This window comes from Balaenoptera physalus (genome assembly GCF_965194825.1).
Source record: "Balaenoptera physalus genome assembly, chromosome: 7".
NCBI lineage: Eukaryota > Metazoa > Chordata > Mammalia > Artiodactyla > Balaenopteridae > Balaenoptera > Balaenoptera physalus.
Genome location: NC_138886.1, coordinates 110,877,835 through 110,892,182, shown reverse-complemented (window position 1 = coordinate 110,892,182; position 14,348 = coordinate 110,877,835). Strand labels below are relative to the sequence as shown.

Genomic DNA, 14,348 nt, shown 5'->3' with positions numbered 1-14,348 from the left:
TCCTTTGTGGGCAGCAGGAAGGCCCCGGGAGTAAGGTTAGTGGCGGCTGAGGGTGGACCGCCAGAGCTCTAGTGAGAGGGAGCGAGAACCTGTTACCCATGCAGACGGAAGAGAAGGGACAAGAACAGTCATGGAGACAGCGGGGACCTTGGGGAGGGTGGCTAGATTCTCTGCCTTATGGGATATCCCCTTACTTTGGGCTCAGCACAGTGGGAGTATACCCGTATTTAAAATTTCCGTTTTCTCCATGTAAGAAAATCAGCATCTTAGGTAATGAAATGGTGCATATTTGAAAAAAGACGAGGCTATGATTGATTTAGACCATTTTGTCACTAAGTCTGCTCACCCCGCAGCGCTGGGACGCTGTCTGTGTTTGCTGATGGATACCAAATGGGGCTTCTCTCACCCTCAGTGTTCTGGACAGGGCTGCACTCTCTGATCTGCCCTTTGCTAGAAGCTGCAGAGGGAGCCTGGGGAGGGGTGGAAGGGGGTGCAGGGAGTGGGTGAGTGGAAGCAGAGGGTAGCATGGCTACTTTCAACACTCTGCCCTTGGCCAACTCCAGTCCAGTAGCGAAGGACAGAGGGGTAGCCTTTGGCCCCGGGGGCTGCTGGCATATCTAGCGGGGGCTTGGAATGACATATCTGGTTCTACAGCAGAAAAGGTGAAGGTAGCACAGGCCTTGAAATTATAGAGTCCAGGGTACAGATCCCACCTTTACTGCCTGGAGCTTCATTTAAAATGGGGATAAAATCCATGTCTTAGGGTTGTAATGAGGATTGAATGAGCTAATATATGTAAAAGGCGTTAGCATAATGCCTGTAACATAGTAAAACCTTCATTCTAACAGAGATCGTAACAATTTTCATTATTGAGTATTATAGCCACTAAAAATCCTACTATTAAAGAAAAAGTCTTCAGAAATTGCTGACATTATAGTGCTAAGTGGAGAAAAAAAAAAAACAGTTTACGGAATGATTCCAATTATACACACAGCTATTCTTACATGTGTTTCTGGGTAAGATGGTAATCTGAGTACAAGTGTTTAATCGGCCCCCATCCCCAGGATATACTGGAGAATATTTTCAAGAAAACATAAAAATAAGGGAAATGTGGTATTCGTGCGTGAAGCTAGGCTGGTCTCATCAATATGCCAGAAATTTTGTGCCATTGTGCTGATGTGTGCAGAAGGGGTTGTGTTGGAGGATGTGTGACATTCCGCTCGTGGGAAAAGAAGAGCCGGGCCAGGAAATAATGGTGGAAACCCTGACAAAACCTCCCAGATCCCTCCCCCAGAGTGAGAACAAGTGACACAGCAGAAACTAGATCTTGAATGGAAAGAGTACACTCAACAATTCCATGTCCAGAGAAGTTGTCATTAATATGTGAGGAAAACAGAAAGACATTCTCTTATTTCAAGGGCCCCGACAGAAATCAGTTCTTATTCCTACTGAGGTAACCTGACTGCTGGAGAACTGAATCAGTGAGGAATGCAAGAATGGAAAAGTGATGGTACCCCAGGACCACTGGTCAGCAGAAAAAGCGGTTAAACATATAGTATCTGAATTATTGTTAATACGATGACAGAGCTTAACATAAACATGAAAATTAATGTCTTAAAGGGACAGATCATAGAAAATCTAATAATAGGAATATTAGCTGAAGAGGATGAACCATCACCAAAAATGTAGAAGTACAGAGAATGAGGTGGGGAAATGAAGGGTAAGCAACAGTTTTTTTTATATGTGGAGGGGCTCCATAGACTCAAACAATTAGGAAAAATAAAATACTTTTATAGAAAGCCAGAGGGACTATTTTAAATTAAAATAGGATGTGCATCTTCCTAATCACTAGAGAAAAACATATACATTAAAAACCTATTAGACGTACAAGGAACATGTGGAAGGATAAATTTATAGTAGCAATTATGTATAAAAGATGTTAAATAACATGATCAAAAAGATAGATTAAATAATACATTGAAAGCATTTCCCGTGGAACACAGACAAGACTAATATGAATTCACAAAAAACTTAATAAATTTCAAAAGGCAGATATTCTGCAGGCCACCTATTTGAATCCAGTGCAATTAATTAGAATAAATAATTAAGAGTTTAATAGTCAATCACCTAGAAATTTTAGGATATTCTCTTTGGAACTAAAGGAAGACGAAATTAGAAACAGAACTATTCAGAATGTTGTAACAAAGTTGGTGCGGGGTGAGGGACTGTGTGGAGAGTCATAAATAGGAGGTTAGAAATTTTAAACAAATACTATATTAGACTCTATGCTAAAACATTTAAAATCTTAATGAAATGCATGATTTCTTGATGGCTCATGGCTATTCAGTGTGAGTAGCACGAGGTTGGGGAATCTTGAATGGGAGGAGTCTACGGGCCATCCAGGTGGACATTTCCAGCCAATTCTTGGATAAATAAGGCTGAATCTTGGGCAAGCTATCTGAGCTGGAAATAAAGCTTTGTGATAGTATGTAGCCTGACATGGGAATCCTGGGGGCACTGAGGAGGCTGTTGAGGAAGAACGTATAGGCAAGCAGAAGACCGCCTTGGCAACAAGAAGCATCAGATGGACAGAGGAAGAGCAGTCCTCAAAGTAGGTTGAGGTTGCCCGAGTGGAGCGGCAGGGGTGAAACAGGGTAGTGTGCATTCAAGAAAGCCAGTGAGTGGGAGTATTTCCAGCAGGAGAGTTTTTCCAGTGTCAAATGCTAACTTGAGTTTAAGATAAGAATGGAAATTTTCCTCTTGGTTTGGCTAAGATGTTATTGGTGACTTTGACAAGAGCAGTTTCACTGGGGTTCTTTCAAACTTTGAGTCAAGAGATACTATCCATGCAATATAAGTTTTATAGTATGTAGGATAAAATATAGAAAGCTTCTCAATTTATTTTTTCAAAGCTGGTATAAAATAAAAATTCAGAAGCCGACAACACCATGCACACTGTCCCAGTTATTAACATGGGCACACAGATCCCCAGCAACAATAATAGTAACAGACGCTTGTTGAGGGCTCAAAATGTGCCAGGCACTAGTCTCAGTAATGTAATTGATTTCATCCTCCCACCAGCAATCATAAGAAAACATTAACAAATTGTATTCAGAAATATACTAAGCAAATGATATACCACATCCATGAGTCAAGGTTTAATTGTGAAATATTGAGAAATCTACTCTAAAATACAATTTAAATTGGTCCAGGGAGAAAATTCATATGACTATAATTTCCTAAAATTCTAAGAAGTCCTGATAAAAGCCCTTATCAAAGCATGATAACTAATATCTATCTCAAATAGCCAACATCACAGTTGGTGCTGAAGTGTTAGTGTTATTCCCACTTTAAAGGAAAAAAAAGCAAGAATATCCACTATCATCCTCTTTCCAGACACTTTTTGGGAAGTTTTAGCCAATACAAGAATGGGATTCAGAGAACTAAATGGAATTAAAATACTTATCAAAAGCAGACAAAATGATCATCACATATGGATGCTCTGAATGTAGAAGCCTAAGAATGAACAGAAAAAATAAGTACATCTGTCAGGGGTTTGGTTACAAAATAAGAGACAACTGCTATTGGTTAAGATCTTTTACCTGCAAAGAACTGTGCTGGGGGCATGCTAGACATTGTTTCATTTAATTTTGACAGCAAACCCATGAGATGGATTTTAAACAGAAGCTCACAGAAGTTAATGGCGGAGCTGGAATTTAAACCCAAGATCTACTTGACTCTAAAGCTGATTCTCTTAATGACTATAGCATACACTATCACACACTACCCTCACACACATTGTCTGTGCAGACACATAAAAACCAAAGTGTTTCTAGGCGCTAGTAAAACTCTTAGAAAATGTGATGAGGGAGTAATCATATTCACAATAAAATCAACAAAAAGTGACATGCATAGCAAAAAATGAAAACCAAAAAACTTATTACCTGTACGATGAACAGTACACATTTTACTGGTGGACGTAAAGAATTCGTATATGTATATGTATGTATATGCCACACGCCCCCACCGTGTGTGTGTGTGTGTGTGTGTGTGTGTGTGTGAATGTGTACTTGCCAGATCTTGGAGTTGGGATGGTCTTTCTACCTGTAATACCTAAGGACAAATTTGGACATAATGTTGTAACATGGTGACAGAGTGTTAAAAGTATTAATATGTAAAGTGTTTTTACAAGTAAAAAAAGAAGGCCTAATTCTCAATAGAAAAGAGTGCAGAAAGTACTATAAGCAGTTCATAAAAGAAAAAATTAAAATGATCAGCAAGTATAAGAAAAAGACATCAACCTCGCTGATGAATAAAGAAATGTAAGTTAAAATGACCACATGCCTTGCTGGAGGGAATATAAATTTATATGTTCTTCTGAGGAGTGGTTTGACAGTATGTGTGAAAGGCCTTAAATATAAATCATAATTTTTGCTCCGGTAATTCTAATTCTTAGAATTTTCCAATTGAAATAATTAAAGTTATGCACAAAGGATAATTTTTGCTCTGATTTTCATAATAGTGAGAAATTAGGACCACGTTAAATGCCAAACATTAGGAAGCCATTTAAATAAATTATAGACCATGTCATGGAAAAATATGCAGGAATTTTAAATAATGTTATAAAAGAATATTTAATAACCTGGGGAAAAATTTGATATATTGTTAAGTGGATAAAAAGTAGGTTATGTAATGGTGTGAATAGTATGCTCTGAATAATTTTAAGTATGTGTGTGTGTTTAAATCTTGGAGGATATAAGCAAAAATGTTAACCCAGATCATCTCTAAAATGGTGAGATTATGGATGATTATATTTTTGCTTCTATATTTAAAAATTTTAATAATTTCTTTAAATAAAAGGTGTTGCTTTGAGAGTTCAAATAAAAGAAACAAATATTCATAAAACATATGCAAAAAGTAAGATTAAAAAGGAAATACACCCTCCTGTGTTTACTGCTGCCTAATGGGAGTGCAGTTGATTATTATTTTATCCTTTATATCTTTTTTCTTTACTTTGATCGTGTATTAATTTTAAAACCATAAAATATAAGCAACACATTTTTTAAAAAGTAAAGGAGGAGAGGAAAGAAGGACAAAGGATAAAGGAATCAACCCCCAAAACTCTTTAGCACAGTAGAAATGCCAAAATAGGTCCTTCCTTCATTCATTCATTCCCCCACTCATTCATTTTACAATTGCTGACACTAAGTGCCTATTATGTGCCAGGCTCTGTCTCCAACAATGAGAACACAGTGGCAAGACAAAATAGGTGTGAATTCTGCTCCTATGGAACTTGGCAGTATCTGGTGGAGACTGACATGAAGTGAACGTATGTGTAACAAAACATAATTGAAAATTCTGAAAGTGTATTATGCATAAGAAGAGGGTTTTATGAGAATAAACTCACAGAAGGTTTATGTATGTATGAACGTAAATATTTAAGAGCATAATTAAGAAAAAGTGATGTTTAGGAGAAGAATTACTAGATGATGAAGGTATATTGGGGAAGAAGGCAGAGAAGGAAGAAGGGAAAAGCATGTAAAGGTACTTTGTCGTCTGCGTAAGAAACTGGGATGGGATATGGTTGATTGTGTAATGTTTCTGCTTATTTGAGAGTGAGCAGAGAATGGTAAGTGTGTGTACTTAAGGCAGAAATGATAAAATAATTATAATAATCCTGAAATTTGGAGACCTTTCTATTACCCATGGCAGACTTAATTAGAAGCTTTGCTTTATGGCCAGTTTATATACTCAAAAAGAAGACTTTTGTTTTTCAGCATTAAATGAACCCACCATAGACTATGGCTTTCAGAGACTACAGAAAGTCATCCCAAGGCATCCTGGAGATCCTGAGAGATTAGCTAAGGTAAAATGCTTTGGAAAATGACATGTGAAAACCTTCTTGGAGAATTTCAGCAAACTTAGATAAATCTAGCGACTTAAGTCTCTTTACAATTAAATTACGCATTGAAATTTGGCTAAGCTGGAGACACAAGATGCGCATAAAATATCTACTAACTGTGAAATATGTTATGATCAATCTCTGAGGAAATATGAAATCTGAAAATTTGGGCCTATAAAACAAACACCCTACAATTATTCAGCTTATAAAACATTGCCAACTTTATGAAAATAAATAATTGTATAATTGCTTAAAAGTATAAGTTCCCATTCCTTTGTATTTAAACGTAATTTTGTTTACCCGTAATTACAGGGACATACTAATCCACAATCAAGTATTCACTGAAGGCCTAGTATGTACACAGATATTTAAGGAAGTGAAAAACACATCCATATATAATTTCTATGAAATGTATCCCTTTCAAATGAACTTGCTCACAAAAATTATATAGCGAATCTGGCCCATTATTTTAGCTTTATTTAAAAATACATCAATTTATTAGGTATTAATTAATGAGAAATTATGAAATTTTAACATTTTTATTTACATTTTAAGCACATACATTATAAAATGCCATGTTCTCTTTTCTGTAGTGTGAGTGAAATTCAAGTACTGCAGTTGCTTCTGCATCGCACCTTTATTTTCCTCTTGGAAAAATCCCCAGCCCCACCATTAAATTAGATGATATCTGGAAAGTAGGTTAATAGCAATTTAAAAGGCTGTTAAAAACAGAAGGTGGAAAAGACAAAATGAGAGGAAAGGGATTACTGATTACTAATTCTTTCTGGTTAAAGTGAACAGGGGGAAATATTACTGAAAGAATTCATCTTTATTAGAGTAAAATTTTGCAGAAGGCATTGCCAAGATAATTTCAGTACTCTGGACAACTCCTTGGCAAGCAGCTAAACTCAGGTCAATCAATCATTTTGAGACTATTTGGTTAATTAGAATAACGGATTTTTTTAATGGAATGGTCTGTAAGTAGTTTTTAATGGAACTCCCATGATGTTATTAATTTTAGCCAACTCTACCCTTAATTTGGTTGTGTTTTGTTTTGGTAGCCAAGCTATTTATGGAGCCCTTTTATCGAGAAGTATTTCACATAGATACGCATTTATAGGGGGATTCATATGTGTGATTATATTCTACCTGTCAAACCAAATATAGGACCTCTTGGCTAGTTACTTACACTTTAGGGGGATGCCTGGACTTTCGATTTTTATACGTAATTTTCATTTGTGTTGGCCATTTTGGGTTTTACCTTTGCATATATTCCACCCTTTCTTTTCTTTTTCTAGGAAATGCTGTTGAAAAGAGCTGCAGATCTGGTGGAGGCGCTCTATGGGACACCACACAATAACCAGGTTAGGTGCTCGCATTTTGCACTCTCTTGAGTTTAACTTTTATTGCTCGATAAAAACATTCACCTCAAACTGCCACTTTGTAGGACATCATTTTGAAGCGCGCCGCAGACATTGCTGAAGCCCTGTACAGTGTCCCCAGGAATCCCAGCCAGATCCCAGCTCTCTCCAGCTCTCCAGCTCACAGTGGCATGATGGGCATCAATTCTTACGGCGGCCAGCTTGGGGTCAGCATCTCAGAGTCAACACAGGGAAATAATCAAGGTACTACCTTTCTCAGAGTCAAAAGTCAAACATCTTATACATTTAAAAGGTTGGTTCTGCTGGAGTGGAAGGAGTTAAAGCTTGATTCTTATGCCATCAAAAGAGTGTGTCCCAGATAAGCAATGCAATCATTGGATTATCTCAACATTAGGTGTATTGTTAAGACTTTGAGCTCTTTAGCTACCTGGCAGAATCCTTTAACTGGAAGCATTTAAGAATAAGATTAAGTATTGTGAATTTAGAAGAGTTTAGGCTTACTAAAACTAGATTTACAGGTATTATTTGAATAAAATCTACACTTCTGCTATTGTGATCATCAAACTGAATAAGGGAAAGAAGCTGAGTTATTGCCATTATTGTTACTTACTCCCAAATTCCTAGTGCCAAGGGTGAATGGCTTAGATTTGTTTGGTAACTTCTATTTGTGGATTATCTCATATATATATATATATATATATATATGCAAATGTATACAAATATATAAATACAGCAACACAGTTAACTGTGCTTTTACATGTAAAGCATATTGAGTAAAGGTTTTTGTCATTGAGGTTTTCATTAAGGTGCTAAATTTATCACAAATCATTTTTAAAAAGGAGTAAATGTTTCTGCTGATGTACCTAACCTTGGGATAGTTTTATTTCTAATTTTCTCATCCACTGCAAGGGAATTCCTCAGTCTCACGCTCAGGGTGAGTTCTTCTTACAGAAATATGGGTGGGACATATTATTACCTTTTTTTTTTTCCCCTAAATGTGGGTCATTTCTTAAATAGCTTTAGAGACAGTTATCCTATGTGGGTTATTTCAGGATAGATTAGGCGAGGTCTCTGTGCTGGGGTTTCAGCAGTATGGGGAGGACTCATCCCTCTGGATTGGATCTCCGTGCATTCGATTGCTGATGCTCCCAAGTCTTTGGTCAAAGAACAGCCCATTTATTTATTTTTTTAACTTATTTTTTAAAATTTACAATGTTGCATTGATTTCTGCTGTACAGAAAAATGACTCCGTTATACACATATGTACATTCTTTTTTATATTCTTTTCCATTATGGTTTATCCCAGGAGATTGGACATAGTTCCCTGTGCTATACAGTAGGACCTTGTTGTTTATCCATTCTAAATGTAACAGTTTGCGCCTATTATCCCCAAACTCCCAATCCATCCTTTCCCCTACCTCCCCTCCACCTTGGTAACCACAAGTCTGTTCTCTATGTCTGTGAGTCTCTTTCTGTTTCCCAGATTGGTTCATTTGTGCCATATTTTAGATTCCACATGTAAGTGATATCATATGGTATTTGTCTTTCTCTTTCCAACTTACTTCACTTAGTATGATAAGCTCTGGTTTTATCCATGTTGCTGCAAATGGCATTATTTCGAAAGAACAGCCCATTTAGATGAACTTATCAATGCATTTTAAATGAAAATGTTGCCCACCCCACACAGCAGGGCATGGTAACAACTTCCAACATCTATAGCTGTGATCTTCAGAGTGCTAGTGCCTCTTCAAATGTTATTAGGATGCCTTTTCCCCGTCACACCCAGAAAAGATGCTATATTATGTTAAATTTGGGAAACACTAGGTTAGCAAAGTTAAACCGGTTTATTTATTCTCCGGGCCCTTCATATACGAATCTTCAATATGTTACGGTACGCACCATCTGCCAAGCTTTATTTGACCACAGAATGCTTTTCTCAGTGATACCCATCAGTGTCTCAGAGGGCTCTAGCGTTACATGAAATAGGATTTGGGAGATGTCACTGGCACACTGCCGTTAGTCATTCACTCCTTGGTGTGAGTTGGAGATGTTGACTGCCAACGGGAAAGAGGAGGAAGGGGGGAATTACAGGGATATGGTTTTGTGTGAGATGGGGAAGAGACGGGAAGGTATAAAAAGTTTGAAGACAAACTGCAGACTTTTCCACTAGAGCCCACAGTCAACTTGGAATTCTATAGACCGGGGGCCATGTGGACCTATGCTACCATATTTGGTCTGTGCTGTGTGCGTGTGTGTGTGTGTGTGTGTGTGTGTACAGGTTCATTTACCTGGGCTTTCTCCCTGTGTGTGTGGTGTGTGTGTGTGTGCTCTGTGTGTGTGCGTGTGTGTGCTCTGTGTGTGTGTGTGTGCTGTGTGTGTACAGGTTCATCTATCTGGGCTTTCTCTCTGTGTGTGTGCTGTGTGTGTGTGTGCGCTGTGTGTGTACAGGTTCATCTATCTGGGCTTTGTGGGTGTGTGTATGCATGTGTGTGCTGTGTGTGCGTGTGCACGCGTGTGTGTGTGTGTACAGGTTCACTTACCTGGGCTTTCCCTGTGTGTGCTGTGTGTGTGTGCGTGTGTGCATGTGCATGTGTGCGTGTGTGCTGTGTGTGCGTGTGTGTGCTCTGTGTGTGTGTGTGTGCTGTGTGTGTGTGTACAGGCTCATCTATCTGGGCTTTCTCTGTGTGTGTGTGTGTGTGCATGTGTGTGTGCGTGCGTGTGCGTGCGCGTGTGTGTATACAGGTTCACTTACCTGGGCTTTCTCTGTGTGTGTGTGTGTGTGCTGTGTGTGTGTGCGTGTGTGCTGTGTGCGTGTGTGTGCGTGTGTGTGTGTGTGTGTGTGTACAGGTTCACTTACCTGGGCTTTCTCTCTGTCATCCAGGATACATCCGCAACACAAGCAGCATCTCTCCGCGGGGCTACTCTTCCAGCTCCACCCCTCAGCAGTCTAACTACAGCACCTCCAGTAACAGTATGAACGGCTACAGCAACGTCCCTATGGCCAACCTGGGTGTCCCGGGATCTCCAGGATTCCTAAACGGCTCCCCCACAGGCTCCCCTTATGGAAGTAAGTGCCCTGTCCATTCCTCCAGCTCTCCCTGTCTCTCTATCCCTGGGTTTTACTCTTCAGTCTTTTGAGGGAGAGTAGCATTCCAACATCTTACTGACTCACGGAGGAGTGGTCCTTCCTGCCTTTTGTACTTTTCCTTTACTGGACTTGGGCTCATCTGGTTACTCAAAGCCTTTCAAGGGAGAGAAGAGGAGTGAAACGATTCCCTTTTTACAGGGAAACAATAGATGTGGCTCGTGTGGATGAGAGCGAGGAATTAAGATTCCAATTCAGTTGACATTCTGTATACTCTTCATTAGGCACTTTCAGGTGTAGTGTTTTATTTGGTCTTCACAGGAATTCTCTGAGGTCAGTATAGGCAAGGAGGTTTAGGTACCCAGCAGTTAACTGACTTGTGCAAGATCACACAGCTGGAATGGAGCAGGCCAAGAATCTGGGCGCAGAGTTAATGACTTCGGGTTATTCTGTGTAACACACCATCTCCCTCTTCACTTTGTTACATGGCTCTCCCCTCCCCTATGTACCTCCAGAGAGACGGAACTTGACTGCCGGTGACAGTGTAAGATATGGGGACAGAAGCTCTTAGTCCTCATCTGTGGGCTAGCAGCAAGCTAGATGTTCTAGGAAGTTCTGAAAACTCATTCGGGTGGCTTTGGGGGCTAAGCTGGGACCTTGCACAGTGAGCCCAGGAGCCTCAGAGAAGATGAGGCCACTTAGGGAATATTCCAGGCTGGGGGAGAAGCCACCGTGGAGAGTCTGAGTGATTGAGTGGAGTGTCCTTGAAATGCTGTACCTTGTTGCAAGGCTCTGCTGCCCAGAGCGGTTCCCTCGTGCCAGGAACAAGGGCGAGTCAAGGCCATTTCTACCGCAGCTCGGGAAGTGGTGCCAAGGGTCTGGAGGCCACTGCTCTCAGCCTCTGGGCCTGTGGTTCCCTGGGGACACACATCCAGGAGTTACTTCTGGGTTATCTGTTCAATTCATTACACTCAACGCTCTACTAAGTGTGGTGAAGATATAGTAGCCAAGCAGCAGAGGTTGGTTCTCCCAGGACAACTAAAATCTCGTTGCTGCAAAGACACGAGTCCTTCATGGTGTCCTGTCAGATGGCCAATTAGATCAATGAGATCAGAGGGACCGAGGAAAACAAACTGTTGCTTGCTTCATTTATTTATTTACTTACTTACTTGTTTTTACCTTCTCTTGTTCCAAAAATGTTCTGGGGGAATGTTAATAGTCAGATGGGTAGGATGAAAGTGTAAAATAGAAACTATAAGAAACAGATAAAAGAAAAATATATGTATCGGAAAATTAGATGAATCCAAGGGTTAGTACGGATGCCGTTTGGTCTATTCAAGGGAGTCATTAATTTGGTTCGGAGGCTTACAAGATGGTAAAGCAAAGAGACAAACACTATTTGTTATAAAATTTTATGTCCACACATTATTATTAGTAGCAATAGTAGTAGTAGTAGTAGCAGCCGCTCAAGAGAAACCTGATTTTTCTGCGGCTGAGACCTTGGAGAGATTTCTCCCATGCATCCTTGTGGAGAGGGTACCCTATGTGCAGAAGGGACCACATCTTCAATAGCCCCTGCAAGTGATACAAGGGCAAAAGAGCCATTGTGTAAATAATGTCACATGATAACGGTCACAACAGTAAGAGTAATTTACAATCACATTCCACCTTAGAGCTTAAAAAGCGTGTTCACACATAGAGTCCAATCAGATCCTCACAACCATATAATATGGATATAATAATCATAATAATTTATCATGTATACAATTTACATGTTTATATATTTATTAATATAATTTATTATACTAGTATCATCATTTTCCCTTCTAAGACATGAAGGGTTATTAAATGACTTACTCAAGGGTTCATTGCCAATAAACAGTAAAAATGTGGCTAGATCATATGTCATCAGATTCAGGATATCATGTTTTTAAATTATTCAATAATATTAAAAATATTTCGTGTCTTTATAACACATTATTAGGCTGAGCCGTATGAAACACCTCTTTTTTATTTCCAAAAATGTGTAATTTCATATGTTCAATCATACATACATGGTTGAACCATGTGAAATTCTCATTTTTGTAGATCAAAAATGGTTAATATAACAATATAGTGTTTAGTGTGGTGATGGGGGAGGGAGAGAGAAAAAAAGACAGGAAGGGGTGGGTGGGGTGTGGGTGAAGAGACAGAAAGAGAGAGAGAGAGAGAGTGAATGGATGAACGAAATTGCCCATCTGGTGTGGATGGCTTGATGTTTCTTACTAGATAATTCATTCGGTAGAAAGGGACCCTTCCCACTCCAGCAAGTGACAACTTCCTTCCACTACTATCCTTTCTTGATCAATCTCACTGCCACAAGAAAAATAGTAACACCCTGTCTTCAAGTCACCCATTAAAACAAGAGAGCATACACAAAATAGAAAGAGGAAGGTGCCCTGCCCAGAGGGAGTGGGAAACACAGCAGAGAATGTCCTCTTGTTTCCTACTGGGTCTGTGAGACCCCTTGCACCTTCCTTTTCTGAGGAATGGTCTGAAGGAATTGCAAACTGGGAATGGAATTCCAAACAGTGCATTTATTACAATAAAATCCCCTACTGCAAAAATACTGAATACCCCATGGAGTTCATTACAATAGCACGTGACCTGTATTTCTACCCAGCTAAGTCTCAAATTTTCTGGGAAATACAAAAAATTTTTAAAAATGAAAAAAAATTAAAAAGCTCAGGGGGATACCATTTCGTCAGTTCAGTTGCTTGTGTCTGAAAACACCCTTCTCTGATTTTTCATTTTATTTTTTAAACTAGTCTGATGTGGCCGGGCCATGCCATGGAGCAATCACTTGCCAGAGACGTTAAAAAGAAATAAAGCCAAACCTCTCGGTCAAGTTGACTTGCATGACGGCCAGTGCAGAGTATCAAAACCCTGCATCTTTACTGTTTTTGCTCTCACACCATTTCAAAAATGGCCAAACAGATGTTTTTTCAATTTCACATACAAACTTCACTTCCTGGCGGTAGCAGTATGTGCCAAGTTCCAGCTCAGTGCAAGTTTTTATGGCTGAATTCTAAACCCCTGACAATAGGAGGTTATAATGAAACGCTGACAGACCCCTTAGTGCCAACAAATGCAATGGCTTGATGCAAAGGAGGATGTGTGCCTGGTGAGTTCCAGCTGGGACGGTGCAAGCCAATCAATCCTTAGAAGAAGAAAAGTGGTTTTTCCTTAACTCCCCATGTTCACAGAGATTTCTGGGCTAGAAGTGCTTGCCTTTACTTTGGCCTCTATCCATAGAGAGAGGTGTCTGGAGAAATTTTCAATTTCAAGTATGTGTGATCAACTTTCCTAAAACAGTACACTCTGGTGTCCCCAGAGATGTTCTACTCAACAAGCCTGCAACACCCAAGGGACCACTTCTTCCAAAGTAGAATAGCCACCAAGCACATGCAAAGTTTGGAACAAGATGCACACAGACAGAATCCAACCTGGCTTCAGGGATTCCTACTTCAGTTATATAGTCTTAGAGTCTGTCCCAGGCCTCAGTATTTTCATGTTTTCAAAAATAAATATCAAGACATTTTCTGTCGTAGAGTGTTAAATGATTATGGTAGAACATTTAGAACATGTGGAAATAGTTTTTAAAAGAAAGTACACTCCCATCGTAAAAAACCACCTTGTTAATATTTTGGTGTATTTCTATTGTCTTTTTCTTCAGAAAGGAAAAAAAAGTATCCTATGACAATTGTAACATTCTCACTGTAGACGCATTTGAAAAGCAATATCCTATGACAATTGTAACATTCTCACTGTAGACGCATTGAAAAGCACGCCTATGTAAAAAAGAAAAGAAAAATGACACACCTTATTTCTATGCAGAGATAACCATGGTTAACTTTTAAAGTATAGCCTTGCAGTTATGGATAGATACATTTTGAAAATTACGGCATCTGCTCTGATGCACAGCTAATGGGTTTCAGCC

General features: G+C 39.3%; 1 protein-coding gene across 2 annotated transcripts in view; it reads left to right on the top strand.

The window, feature by feature from the left end:
- The window catches only part of EBF2 (EBF transcription factor 2), a 189,094-nt gene that overhangs the window by 162,818 nt on the left and 11,928 nt on the right, over window positions 1-14,348 (top strand). For both annotated transcript variants that reach the window (XM_082468916.1, XM_082468915.1), the window contains exons 11-14: window positions 5,778-5,866; window positions 7,201-7,266; window positions 7,350-7,527; window positions 10,166-10,351. In XM_082468916.1, coding sequence (XP_082325042.1) covers window positions 5,778-5,866; window positions 7,201-7,266; window positions 7,350-7,527; window positions 10,166-10,351 — 519 coding nt within the window. The remainder of the gene's footprint in view (window positions 1-5,777; window positions 5,867-7,200; window positions 7,267-7,349; window positions 7,528-10,165; window positions 10,352-14,348) is intronic.